This window comes from Apteryx mantelli, chromosome 14, assembly GCF_036417845.1.
Source record: "Apteryx mantelli isolate bAptMan1 chromosome 14, bAptMan1.hap1, whole genome shotgun sequence".
In the NCBI taxonomy this organism is placed as follows: domain Eukaryota; kingdom Metazoa; phylum Chordata; class Aves; order Apterygiformes; family Apterygidae; genus Apteryx; species Apteryx mantelli.
Window position 1 is genome coordinate 9958227 of NC_089991.1, and position 12109 is coordinate 9970335.

At 57.0% G+C, this 12109-nt stretch overlaps 1 protein-coding gene across 1 annotated transcript; it reads right to left on the reverse strand.

Annotated features, from left to right (window-relative positions):
* Positions 1–336: 336 nt before the first annotated feature.
* On the reverse strand, positions 337–6110 carry HRH2 (histamine receptor H2). Its single transcript, XM_013943617.2, has 2 exons — positions 4542–6110; positions 337–447 (listed from the first exon to the last, which is right to left on the reverse strand). The coding sequence occupies exons 1-2, from the start codon at positions 5642–5644 to the stop codon at positions 429–431; spliced, it is 1122 nt and encodes a 373-aa protein (XP_013799071.2). The 5' UTR covers positions 5645–6110; the 3' UTR covers positions 337–428.
* Positions 6111–12109: the final 5999 nt, after the last annotated feature.

The following is a 12109-nucleotide window of genomic DNA, read 5'->3' on the forward strand; positions in this document are numbered from 1 at the left end:
TCGCGCGCTGGTGGAGCGGGACCGGTGTTTCCCAGGGTGGCTCAGGACAGCTACATAACACCCACCGTCTCTAGCTGAAAATCCTGGAGCAGCTGAGGGGGGAGCAGGGCCCCCCCTGTGTCTGGGGCTGAGTTTGGGAGAGCACCTCTGATGGCATCACCCTCTGGACCAGGCACCCATTCGGACCGGGATGGGACGGGACGGCTGGGCCGGGGGAAATGCATCGGGTGCCCCTGCGCGGGGGTATCCGCCCCCTCCCATGCCGGTACCCGGAGGCTCGGCCCCGTACTCACCCTGCGGCCCCTGCCTCTGCCTCAGAGCTTCCCCCTGGGGAAAATCTAGCTTTGTCCTTGCAGGATTTCGGAAGAGGGCAGACAGGAGTCGAAGGCTGGGAGACGTGTGTCCTTGGGCGGCAGGCTGGCTGAGGCTTACAGGAAAGCGCCAGCGCTGGAAAGGGTTAAGTCGTGCATGAAGACATAATAAAAGAGAAAAAGAGAGAGAGAAAGAACATATTAGTGGGTCAGTGCCAGCAGGGATGAGCCCGCCAGGCTCCCGTTTTCGCTCCGCAGCTCTCCCACGTGCTCCCTGCCCTGATGTCTGCCCCTCTCAGCCCTGCCAAGGCCGGCGGCAGAGGAGGGCAGTCGGGGCCGGTGCGTTGGGGCTGGGAACGCGGCCGTTTCTGACTGGAACTGGCCTCTCTGTGCCCATACAGGTGTCTCCGAGCACGACTTGATGCCTGCAGGAGAGCAACCCGGAGCCGCGTGCTCGGCCCTGGCTGCCACGGCTGCGCAGTTTTCTACCTGGTGGGTACCAGCTCGTGCTGAATGCTCCTTTTGCTCAGGCTTTTAACCTGTCTGGAGCTCTGTGAATGGTCTCGCAACCTAAAGCCATGCCCAGTGCTCAGCACAGTCCTCTTAAGAGTCGTGTCTCACCGCAGTCAAGCGGCAATGAGTTCCCGAGGTTAACCAGATGTTGTGCAAACAGCTGCTGTTTTCCGTTATCGTTTCGTTACTGGGGCACGAATTGCTTTGCCTTTTTACAGCACCATGAGCAAAGAGAAGAAGCTGTCTCCCAGCACGCTGCCGTTTGGGCCTGTAGCCTCAACCCTACGTGGCCGCGACCCACAGAAGTGCCCCCAGCGCTTTAATGATTGCGTTGCCCCTTCTGTTTTCCAAAGGAGCGCCCCGCTCTGAGCTCCCCATCCCAGCTCTGGCGCCCCAAGACTCACCGCAGTGCTTGAATACTCTCACTGCTTTTGCAGGCCTTTTCTCTATGCCTCATAACAGGAGAGCGGAAGGGGGAAGAGGTACCTATCATTTCTGTCTGAGCTTGGGGTGAAATTGGCTGCTGACCCTTTCACGCTCAGATGAATCCTGGGACCGCCTTCTCCTGGTTGATCCAGCTCATCCAGCCATCCTACTGGCAGGGGAAGCGACCTGCTGGTTTATATATCTGACTCCAGAGAGAAGGGCTGGAAGGGGCCCCAGGCGAACCTTGGTACCATTTCCGTGCGAGCAGGCAAACACGTGGAACACAGAAAGCAGGAGCAATAGCAGATCATTCAGAGCTCAGGCGAACTCTTACCCAGTCGCAAGCAGAAACCACAGTGGCGATGCTGTGTAGGATGGGAAAATGAGCGCTGGACTTAAAAAGGTCAAGAAAACCCCCTATGCCTGAGTCTCCCCCCATCGCGTGTGCACGTGCCGGTATAGCGCCGGCTGACACCTGCCCTCCTCCCTCCGTGCTGGGCTCCCTTAGGAGCAAACCCAGATGGGAAGCTGAGTTATTTGTCTTGCTGGAAGAGGGCGGAAGCCGTTCCAAGTCTCTCACTGCTCTCCTTCAAATGCACCTGAGTGATGGGAAGGGTCTAAATCTGCCCCTTGGATCAGGCCAAGCGCCCTGACTCGGCCCCGTGGCTCCCTGGCCCTGTCCGAGCTCCGGTGCGGGAGGAGCCGTCTTCTGCCCTCCCCTGGGCTTCTGGCCGTGACTTCTGTGCGGGACCCGTCTCGGCAGCAGCACAGCTCTGCCTCCAGGGACCGGCTGCTCTTTGCTGTTGCGAGATACAGTTTGTCAGTAAATAAAATCCCACCTGGCCCTGCTAGAGGGACAGAGCAGGTCTCCTTCCACCAGCATCTGCTTTTAGCGCAGTTTGCCTCCAGTTTGCCTGCCGGCCTGACTCCGCGTTTCCTTTCGATGGCCGGCGAACACCCCTGCCTCCGCGGGACGGGGCCGCAGCGCGGGAGCTGACCCCGGCAGCCAGCGGCGCAGAGCAGTCCCAGCGGACGGTCACTCCTCTTGCAGGTTGCTTCGCTGCTTTCCCTTTGCTTGTAGCCTTCCCCGCGGCTTAGCGAGATCCTTGTCAGGGAGCTCCCTTCGGAGAGCGCCTCGAGGCCAGTTCTGCGGCCGGGCGGCCCACTGCGTGACGGGGGTCCCAAACGCAAACCCGGCGTTTCCAGAGGTGGCACGGCCTCTCGCTGCTGTGACCACGGCTCTCCGAGGAACAGCCGCGGCCCCGGGAAGCTGCTCACTAGCTGATTAGCCAACGCTGTCCGGAGGCAGCCACCTCCGTCACCTCCAGTGCCAGCACCGCTTCTGCAGGGGCCGAGCTGGGCCCCATCCCACCTGCAGCTGCGGCTCCTCCGGCAGCTCTGGCCTTGGCCCAGGGAACAGAAACATCTTTTCCTTCCGCCCCGCTCGTTATTCTCACTTTGTGATAAGGCGGCACTTCCCAAAGGTATCAACGTTTTACTTCTTTTCTCTCTTTCGGTTGCCATAGGGAAGTCCTGAGAGCCTGCTGCCTGCTGTCAGCTCTCCCCAGCCGTGTGCGGAGTCCCAGCGCACGAGCTCTCCCTGAACAGCCTCTTTGGCCAGGAGCTGCACTTTAGCGTGAGGAAACAGCACAGCTCTTTCTCTGTATGTTTGCAGAAGTATCGGTGTCACGCCAGACACATGCTCTCTCTAGGTATTTTTACACGCCTGCAACTATGTTTGCCAAATGTTGTACCTTTGAACACTTTATTATTTTCCTGGAAACTGTAAAGGGAGTCCCAGGATCTTGCAGTCTTATAGTTGTTTGCATTCACCCATCCCTGCATGTCTCCCAGAGCAGAGTTTTGCCCCTACCTAAGCTGCCCTCTCCCTTGGGATGAAGTCGCACCTGAGCGCCCAGGGGAAGCCTGGTGCAGACCGAGTCTTTTGGACGGCTCTGCCCTCCGGTCCACCCCCCGCTCTCTCCTTTCCACTGCTTGAGACTGTGCTTTGGTGGGGAAAGCAAGGGCACACGCCGCAGGAGAGCATGAGCTCAGTGTCTCTGCTGGCACACTGGGAGGCGGGAGCAAAAGGACACCTTATCTACAGGATGGAAAGTTTCTGCGCTGTTTATCAGGCATTGCAAAAGGTTAGATTAAAGGCTTGGGAGCAGCAGTAGCTTGCACCACGGCGGAGAGCAGCCTCGTCCTCTCTCCTGAGGCTCAGGCTGGCAAATGCCTTTGGGCAAGGTGGTGTGAGGGCTGGCCCTGCTCTTCGGGGATGCGGGTGCCCAGGAGAGGACTGTGCCACAGCCTGGCGCAGGGCTCGCCCGTGTCACCCCGGCTTGGTGGGCTGCCCAGCCTGCTCCCACGTCCCACTGCCTGGGTACCCTCGCCCATGGGCTGCAGCCCTGGGACACCCCAGGAGGGCCCCGACCCCGGGAAGTGCTTGGGGTGATGCTGAGGGAACTTTTGGCTCTAACTTGCATGGCTATTTGCATTTCTAAAAACATTTGTCAACCTAATTTTGGCTATTCTTGCTTCTTTCCAGAGATGGGAACGGAACTTGCTGTTGGCTGAATTCACTGCCGAGGCAAAGCAACAGCTGAAATACAGAGGCTCCATAAGGAGGGTGCATGTCTTAGCCAAGAAGGGAACCCCCAGAACTGCTCAGGGTGACCACAGACGCGTTAACTCTCTACACCCCAGTGATGACACCGCGTTCCCCATGCCGTGCCGGGAGGTGACCTTTCCTGAGTCCCCCACAGTGCTGATGTGTGCCCAGGCTTTGCTGGCCACCTGCCATCAGAGAGCAGGACACGACCAATGTGGAAGAGCAGCCGCCACTAACAGCTGCACCTGCATTTTGTAAAGCAGAACCTGAAGGCAAAGCTGTCCCCATCACACAGCAAAGCCAGGGACATTTTGTGCTTCCCTGAGGCAGTGGTGATGGCCTGGGTCAGTCGGGAAGCCCGGCCTGCCCTGCCACGTGCCAGCAGCTCCCCTTGCCAAACTCGCACAGCCGGACTGGTGCTACCTGTGCAGAGGGATGCAAACCGGGGCCCCGCTGACGCTGATGAATTGTTGAGTGGTTGTAAAGAGCAAGAGCTGCCTGGCCAAGGATTTCCTGCCGGGGCATCCAGCTCATTGCTTAACAGTAAAGATAGAAAAGTCCACATATAAAGGAAAGTCCAGATATAAAAGGAAGGTCCAGACAACGGGGGGTCCCCACCTCTGCCTTCCTCTCCGGGGACGGACTTACCACCAAACCCGCACCCATGAGAAACCTCTTACCTCTCAAGTGCTCTGTCAGCCAGCAAGATCCCCTTCCCGTTCTTCATCTCCAGTCTCAGAGACTTATCCTTCTGCCCGCCCAGGCCCTGCCGGCAGCCCCTGCCCCTGGGCTGGGCCTTGCGGAGGGGAGGCAGGCAGGAGCCCCTGGGGCCCCCCGTCTTGCAGCAGTGCAGCAAGTGCTGGTACGCCAGCCGGAAATCCCTGTTGAGAGTGCCGTAGAGGATGGGGTTCAGGGCTGAGTTGACATAGCCCAGCCAGAGGACGATGGACATGGGTGTGCCTTTCACACTGCTGTCCCCCCACATCCCCCGGTAAGTGAACACTGTGAAATAGGGGAACCAGCACACAATGAATGCTCCCAAAACGACCGCGAGAGTCACCGTGGCTTTGTGCTCTTTCACGATGGGCGGCATGGGAGTGTTGCTGCTGCAGCACCACGTATGGTTTATCCTCTTGGCCTGCTCCCTCGCTATCTTCAATATTCTGTAGTAGGTGATGCACATGATGACCAAAGGGATATAGAAGGTGAACAAGGCAACCATGAGCCCATACACTAGGTTCACCTCCAGCTTGCACTCCTCGCTGCAGTTGGAGGCTGTGTTTTGCACTGCTGTCCCGTTGGTGTTCCAGCCCAGGTGGATCGGTAGGAAGGAGACCATCAGTGAAACCGCCCAGATAATGACCAAGCCCACAGTCACACGGGAGGGAGTGACCACCTGGCCGTAGCGGAGAGGGGTGGTGACTGCAAAGTAGCGGTCCAGGCTGATCATGAAGAGGTTGAGGATGGAAGCTGTGCACAGCATGACGTCCAGACTCATGTAGATGTTGCACAAAGTGCTGCCAAAGGGCCACTGATGGGTGAGTTCATAGAAGGCAGAGAATGGCAGCACCAGGAGGCTCAGCAACAGGTCAGTGATGGCCAAGGAGACAATGATGCAGTTTGTCAGGCTGCGGAGCCGACGATCAAAGATGACAGCCAGGCAGACAATGACGTTACCACAGAAAGTGAACACAGTGAGGATGGCAAGGAAGGACCCGACCAGCACCTGCAGGTGGAAGCCCATGGCTTCTGGAGGGCTTGTGAGGTTGTTGCATGGAGCCATAGTGCAGTGGCATGGATGGAGATGTCCTGCTCTCCCTGGCTACTTGGAATAAGCCTCTACCAAGAAGCTTTGGAGTGCTTTTCAAACCTACCCTGTGCCTACAACGACTCTGGAGAACATTACAGAGTCACTTCACATGCTCAACCTTGTATGCTAAGAATGACATAGTCTAGGGAAAGATGGAGGCCTGCAAATTGCTTGTGCTCATCGGCCCCACCTGGGAGCTCAGTGCTGCAGCTGATTCTCTGCAGCTGCTGTTGATGGGTTTCAGCTGCTCCCTTTTCCTCTCTTGCCTTTTCCTTTCCTTTGAGAGAAGAGTGGGGTCAGGTCCTGTGTGGTCTCACTCCTCTGTTGCTTTCTCTGTGCATTTGTGTTGGAAAAGTTAAGAAGGAAACTGGGCTACATGCCCACCCCACTGGCAGTGCTTCAACTGGGACAGAGGTTTGCTGCCTCCCAAGGAGAACCTGGAAAGACAAGGCCAAGTCAGAGCTACAGTGGGTGAAGGTCCTTCAAGCAGCCCCCCTCGGACCCCTTCTGGCTGCAGGTGCATCTGCTGCTTGCTGGGTGCTCAGCCCATTTAGACCTGAACTGGAAAGTCCTTTGGGAGTCAGGAACATCAGTCCCTGCCTGCCTCCCTTCTCCAGCCCCTGAGGGTGACTATGTAACTTATGGGCAGGATGTTTAAAGGCACTGGGTTCCTACAGGCTTGTGGTAAAAAGGGCACTGGGAGGACATGAGGAAAGAGTCTTTCCCCAGAATTTCTAAAGCTCGACTGTGCTGGTAAAACTAAGCACTTGCTTGCAAAATTTCACCTTAGTAATTGCATTTTGGGCAGTCCTTTGGCAGCCCATGCCTTGTGTTGGTCCCTTACGTCAGCACTGCTCTGGCTTACGTGGCCCGGAAAGGAAATCATTGCTTTGCTCTGCTCGGGCTCCTAAAAGGAAAGAGGAACCACTTTGCCAGTAATGAAATATCTCAGGGAGGAGATGACTAGAAACATTCCTTGCAGACTTATTTTTTATATCTATTTTCTGTCTGAACATAAAAACAAAAAGCTGTATTTTACAAGGGCAGAAACAACCTGGCAAACTCCTCTAACTTGCAAAAGGGGCTTTTAGCAACCGATAATGTTGGGTCTCCAGGACCACATTGCTGCTAGATTCAAAGGGCTCTTGGCTCCTGCATGACTGCAAGTGGCACCTGAGTCTGGAAGGCTCCCAAAGGGAGGCACCCAAATGACAAGTGAGAGAGGGCACCAGAGACAATCTTAGGAGTCAGGACTGCCTGTCCCTGGCTCCTGCCATGGGGCTGCCGGTGCTCCTGGTGTGGCCTCACCTCCCTCGCCGTTCCTGGGCGAGGTGACTGGGGCTCGCCTGCCTCTGCCGCTGCGATTGCTCTGGGCGATGGTGTGGGAGGCCTGGCTGCCCCAGGATCCCCGCGGCGGGGAAGAGAAGCCCTCCCCGGGGAAAGGCTGCGGGTGAGGGAAGGGCTGATTCTCAGCAGGGCGCAACAGGCTGCTGGGACAGAGCAAATACAAGAAACTCCAGCCCTGGGAGAGGATAGAGGTGACATTTTAAGGTTAAACTCACTCTGCGAGAAAAAGACCGTGACATAGATCAGGCTGAAATCACCTGAAGAGTATTTGTGTTCAAGGTTGAAGGCACGTGGGCCAAGCAAGGCAGTATACCTGAGAGACTCCTGAGTAAATAACCACTGATTGCTGAGAACTGTGGGCTGGAAAGGTGGGGACGGGACCACTGGGATTAGAGAGGATACCTGCAGCCCTGCTCTTTCCCAGGGAATTGGAGACGAACAAGAAGTGATGAACCAGCCCACAGGAGGCAATCTGGTGAGCGGAGCAAACTCGCTATCAGATGGCGGTCCTCTGAGTCTGGGCACTGGGATTCAGCCTGCCCGGAGATGGATGCAACGCCTTCAGCCGCGGCAGGCACGTGCAGCGCGGCTCCTCGCCTCCTGCTGCAGCACAGGCTCTTGCCATGGAAAGCTCTTTGTTCGCGCACAAAAGAAGTGCGGAGCAAGCTGAGCGCTGCCTGCCTGCTGATGGCAGTGATGAGAACAGGTTGTTCTTAGAGAAGGGTATTTCCAAGTGAAAGGGATGTTTTTTCATTGCTCCCAATGTGCTGGAAATGGCAGGATAAATTATAGGGGGAGTGGCACACTCAGAAAATGCTGTGGGTGGATCACAGCCTCCTGTGTAGCTGCTTTGCCACACATCAACAACCTGCTCCTGCCACCAGCTCTTGCAGCGCACGTGGCCTCTCCTGGGCACTCAGCTCCAGAGCCGGTGGCTCACAGCGGTTCGGCTGCATCGGCGCGCTCGGCACCAGCCACAGATTGCAGGAATCTGCTGCTTTCCTGCGACTCCAACACCACGGAGAATCCCGGTTACACTGCCTGTGTCCAGAGGTGCTGGATGAGCCCATCACAGCACAGCATCCTCCTTCCCTGCCAGCACAGGGTTTGGACTTCAAGCCCCCTTGTATGGACTTGTATTTCACATCCCGCTGTGCAGTCAGCAGCCTTGGCAGCCCCAGGGCCTGCACTGCAGTCCCTGCCAGAAGTAGGTTCATTTCTTATTGCTTTTCTAATTAGTTCAGCGCAAGAAACGGGCACTTTCTTTTTTTCTTTCCTTAGGCGATCTCTCTTTTCTTTCCTTAAAACCCTTGGGAGTTTGCTCTTCCACAGGATGGAGCAGGACCTGCCGCCAGCCAGGCAGACATGGGGTGCAGCGCAGCAGCCTCGTGCTCAATCCTGGCAGGGCACTTGCAAAAGCAAGACCCTCCCTGTGGCATGGGGTGAGCAGATGATCCCATATCCCCTGGCCAAATGATTGCATGGAAACCTTCCCCCAAATGATTGCAGTCTCCGTGCCTGGGCACGGCTTTGTGGGAAAAGCAGCCCAGAGAGCTGGCCGAGGAGCAGGGCCGCAGGGTCGGCCTGCTGCCGTCAGAAGCCTGGCACGGTGCAGTCCCCTGAAAAACATACCAAGTTCGGGGCTCTCGCCTGCCCCTTCCAGAGCATTGCTGCTCTGGTGACTGCACATCTGCCGCCTGTTCTCCGCTCATTTAACTCACGGCCACCTTTCACACAGTGCGGCTTCAGCTCCCATTGTATTTCGGTAGAACAGGTTTGTTTCCTCCTTGACCTATGCACGGAGCAGCTGTTTCCCTTGACAGCTGTTCTAGCAAAAGGCTAAAAAAAATCATGCTCTTGCAGCCCTGTCTCCTAAAGCAGCTTGTGCATTCACCTGCCTGGACCTGCTCCTGGTCAAAATCACCCCTGGCATGGAGGGACCAGAGCAGGGCAGCGCTTCTGGGAAGTCCTTCCAGCGCCTTTTCCAGTGGCGCTAGTACTCTGACGGATGCTCTCTCTTCTGTGAAAACTTGTCTGACACATCCTAAGATTGCATTTCTTTCCTTACAGCTATCCTGGGGTTGCCTGAAAGCCAGATATTTCTCCTGTGCTGTTTTCAACCGCTGAGTCCCAGCTTCAGGTAGCAATTTTTGCTGTTAATCCCTAAGCATATGAACTTCTGCCAAACCATTTCATTTCTGTCAATCTTCAGATCTTCTGGTTCTCCTCCTGCAGGATTTTTAGTCCCCCATTCAGTTTAAAACTTCTCCCAAGTTTCTCACCAATACATTTTCTTAGAGGGCTCCTGTTTTTTTGAGCCCAGATTGCTAATGAAAGCCACTAAATAAAATTCATCTCAAGACTGATCTTTGAGGAGCTCCATTAAGAGCCTTCTCCAGAGCATTAATGATCCTTCCATTGTAATGTAATGTTATCTCCCATTAGGTAGTTCTTTAACTTCCTTACAATTCTTGTAGTAATTCCTGCCTTCTCCTGCCTGAATAGATATTTTCTGCTCTGTTGAAGACCGTGCACTTTGATCCACTGTGTTTCTGTTTAAAATGTCTATTATCTCCTCTAGGGAGGGGGCTGTGATTCATATATGGTAAATTTCTGTGGCGTTTTATCCTCTTTTACTCCTACTCCTACTCCCCTGTCAACTCCATCCTTTCCTCGAGCATTGTTTGTTCCAGCGCTTTGTGCACTTTTGCAGCAGGGCTAATGGGAAGTAGTGCCTGTTTCTGCAGTACAGGCAATACATTTGTTGTTCTCCATTTATGTGCTTCCACTACTGGCACAACAGGTTTATTTAAAATCTGTGAAGAGCCTAGGTGCATCTGCACCACTGAAGGATGCAAGTGCAGAAGGAACGCTCAGGGAGCACTGAACGTGGCAGCCTGTCTTTGGGAAGTGTTCCTGCAACCTGAAAGGGCACAGACAGTGACAGTCGGTGGACTCAGGACAAGCCCCGCGTTAAGTGTTTTAGCTCCGTTCTGGGGGCCGGGTGGCTCTGCTCTCAGGCAGACCCTCTCTGCCTCCTGCTTTAGCAAGTTTTTGAGCAAAGTGCTGGCACAAGTCAGTCAGGAACAAAACAAATTCCCCGGCCTTGCAGCACTTGCAGCAAAGTGTCAGCAGCTTTTTCTAAAATTATGTTTGAGTGCTTCCAGAGATTAAACATCTGGGCACTCTGCGCATGGTGCTTCAGGCCGGGCTGTGCGGCACAGAGGAAGGGAGGGAAAGAAAGCGGCTCTGGTCTGAAAGAGGATGTCTGTGGTCTGATGGCGGGAGCGGGAAGGGACGGGAGCAGCAGGGACCTTTGCAAACGGGCTGTTTCCACCCTGCTGCCAGAGCCGTGAGCCTGTCTCACAAGTGGAAAAGGCCAAATTTGCCAGAATCGAGGCTCGAGGACTATGTGAGAAGGAACAAGTGTGCGAGAAGCACACAAACTAGCTTGCCCTGCCGTCTGTGGGGGGCTTTGCTGAGGCTGTGGGGTCGTTTCTGGTTTATGTCTGAGCAGCCTTTTTGGAAGATCCCTCCTCCCCGCACTGTCCGTCCGGCTCCGCGTCCCCTGGCATCCCTGTGCACCGCTTTCCCGCGCCTCGGCGAACGCCACTGCTGAACTCTGCTGCCTTTTCTCCCTCTCTTCCTTGCAGGCGCGTGCCTCCCCGCCGCTCCCCGCGGCAGTGCTGCCCGCCCGCAGAGCGCCCATCCGCGCCGGGCGCCCCGAGCCCTCGTTCGGGTGCGGAGAGGGGACGCGGCACACGCGCAGTCGCGGCTCTGCTAGTCCGAGCCCCCTCTAAAACTCTGGGCACCGCTGGGGCTGCAGGGGGACACCGGGGTCCCCCGTGGCTGCAGTTCCCCAGCAGCTTTGCCCCTGCCCCGCAGGTTTGCCCTGCAGCCCTGTGCTCTCTGCGTCCTGCTCCCAGCCTGACCCCGTCCCCGCTCACCCCCAGGAAGCCAGGCACATAAAAGCGCAACGCGGGAAAAGGCAGGAACGAAATACTCCGACTTGCCCAGTTGTTTCCTCCTGATAAAGATGAGTCGGCCGGCTCCGAGGGTCTCCTTCGGAGCGCTGGTGTGGGGGATATCAGGCTCTGAGTGACACCCGGCGGCAACTGCTGCCCATGGGGTGAGCGGAGGGGCCGGGGGAGCAGGACGCAGCCCCCTCCCCATCGGGGGCTGCCTGCCCTCCGTACGCTCCCGGGGGGAAGGTCCTGGCTAGACAGGGGGCTCTGCAGGTAAGAGAGACTTCAGGGCGCCTGAACACAGAGAGAGCAGAGATACGCGGAAACCAACAGCCAGCATCTGAAAAGTTTCCTCTGCAAAGGTTTCACGAGAAAGGTGAAACTGAAAATGCAGGTGCGGGGCTCACGGGCGCTGCTGGAACAGCAGGAGTTACCGCACAAGTCCTTGGATTCTCCTTCCTGCCCTAAACAAGCCCCCTGGCCGGCGGCACAGCCGGTCGCACCACTCACACCCTTTCACATGGCTCCGGAGGCCGCCGCGAGAGCCAGCCCTGGGCGAGACGGGGCTGTGCCGGCACCCAGCCCTGCGGGGCCGCCGTGCCCCTGGCCGGGGCCACCCGTGCCCCGCAGACCCCAGCTGGCTGCTGCAGCGCCGAGGGAAGGGAAACAGCCCGGGCAGCTCCGTGCAGAAGTTGGCTTGGCAGCCAACCTCGCGGAGAGGTCGCTGCTCCGCTCCTGCAACTGCTTGGGCAGGGCAGGGCGCTGCCTTCGTTCCATTCCTCGTCCCACTGATCTCCTGGCTCCATCGGTCCCCACCAAGTCCCCAAACTGCACTCTGCTCCGGCCAGGGTGGGAGAGACGCGGCGCGAGGGTCTGCTGAGCGACAGCCTTGCTCTGACCCAAGGTGGCCCAGCGCGGGGTGCTCAGCACATCCCCGGCTGCGGCAAGGACCCCCAGACCCCTGAGATCTCGCCTGCGCAGTGATTTACCAGTGTAACAACCAGCAGAAGAATAAAGCAAAAGCTTTACCTGGGAAGGGTCCCCGCGGCCGCACAGAGCAGGTGGGAGCCCTTCTCGGCGGCGCTTCCTCCAAGTTTCAGCTCGGGCGCCCGGCTCGGCTGGGGAG

Bases quoted from the DNA above. Each gene is read 5' to 3' on its own strand.
- HRH2 (XM_013943617.2), bottom strand. From the start codon at position 5,644: ATGGCTCCATGCAACAACCTCACAAGCCCTCCAGAAGCCATGGGCTTC.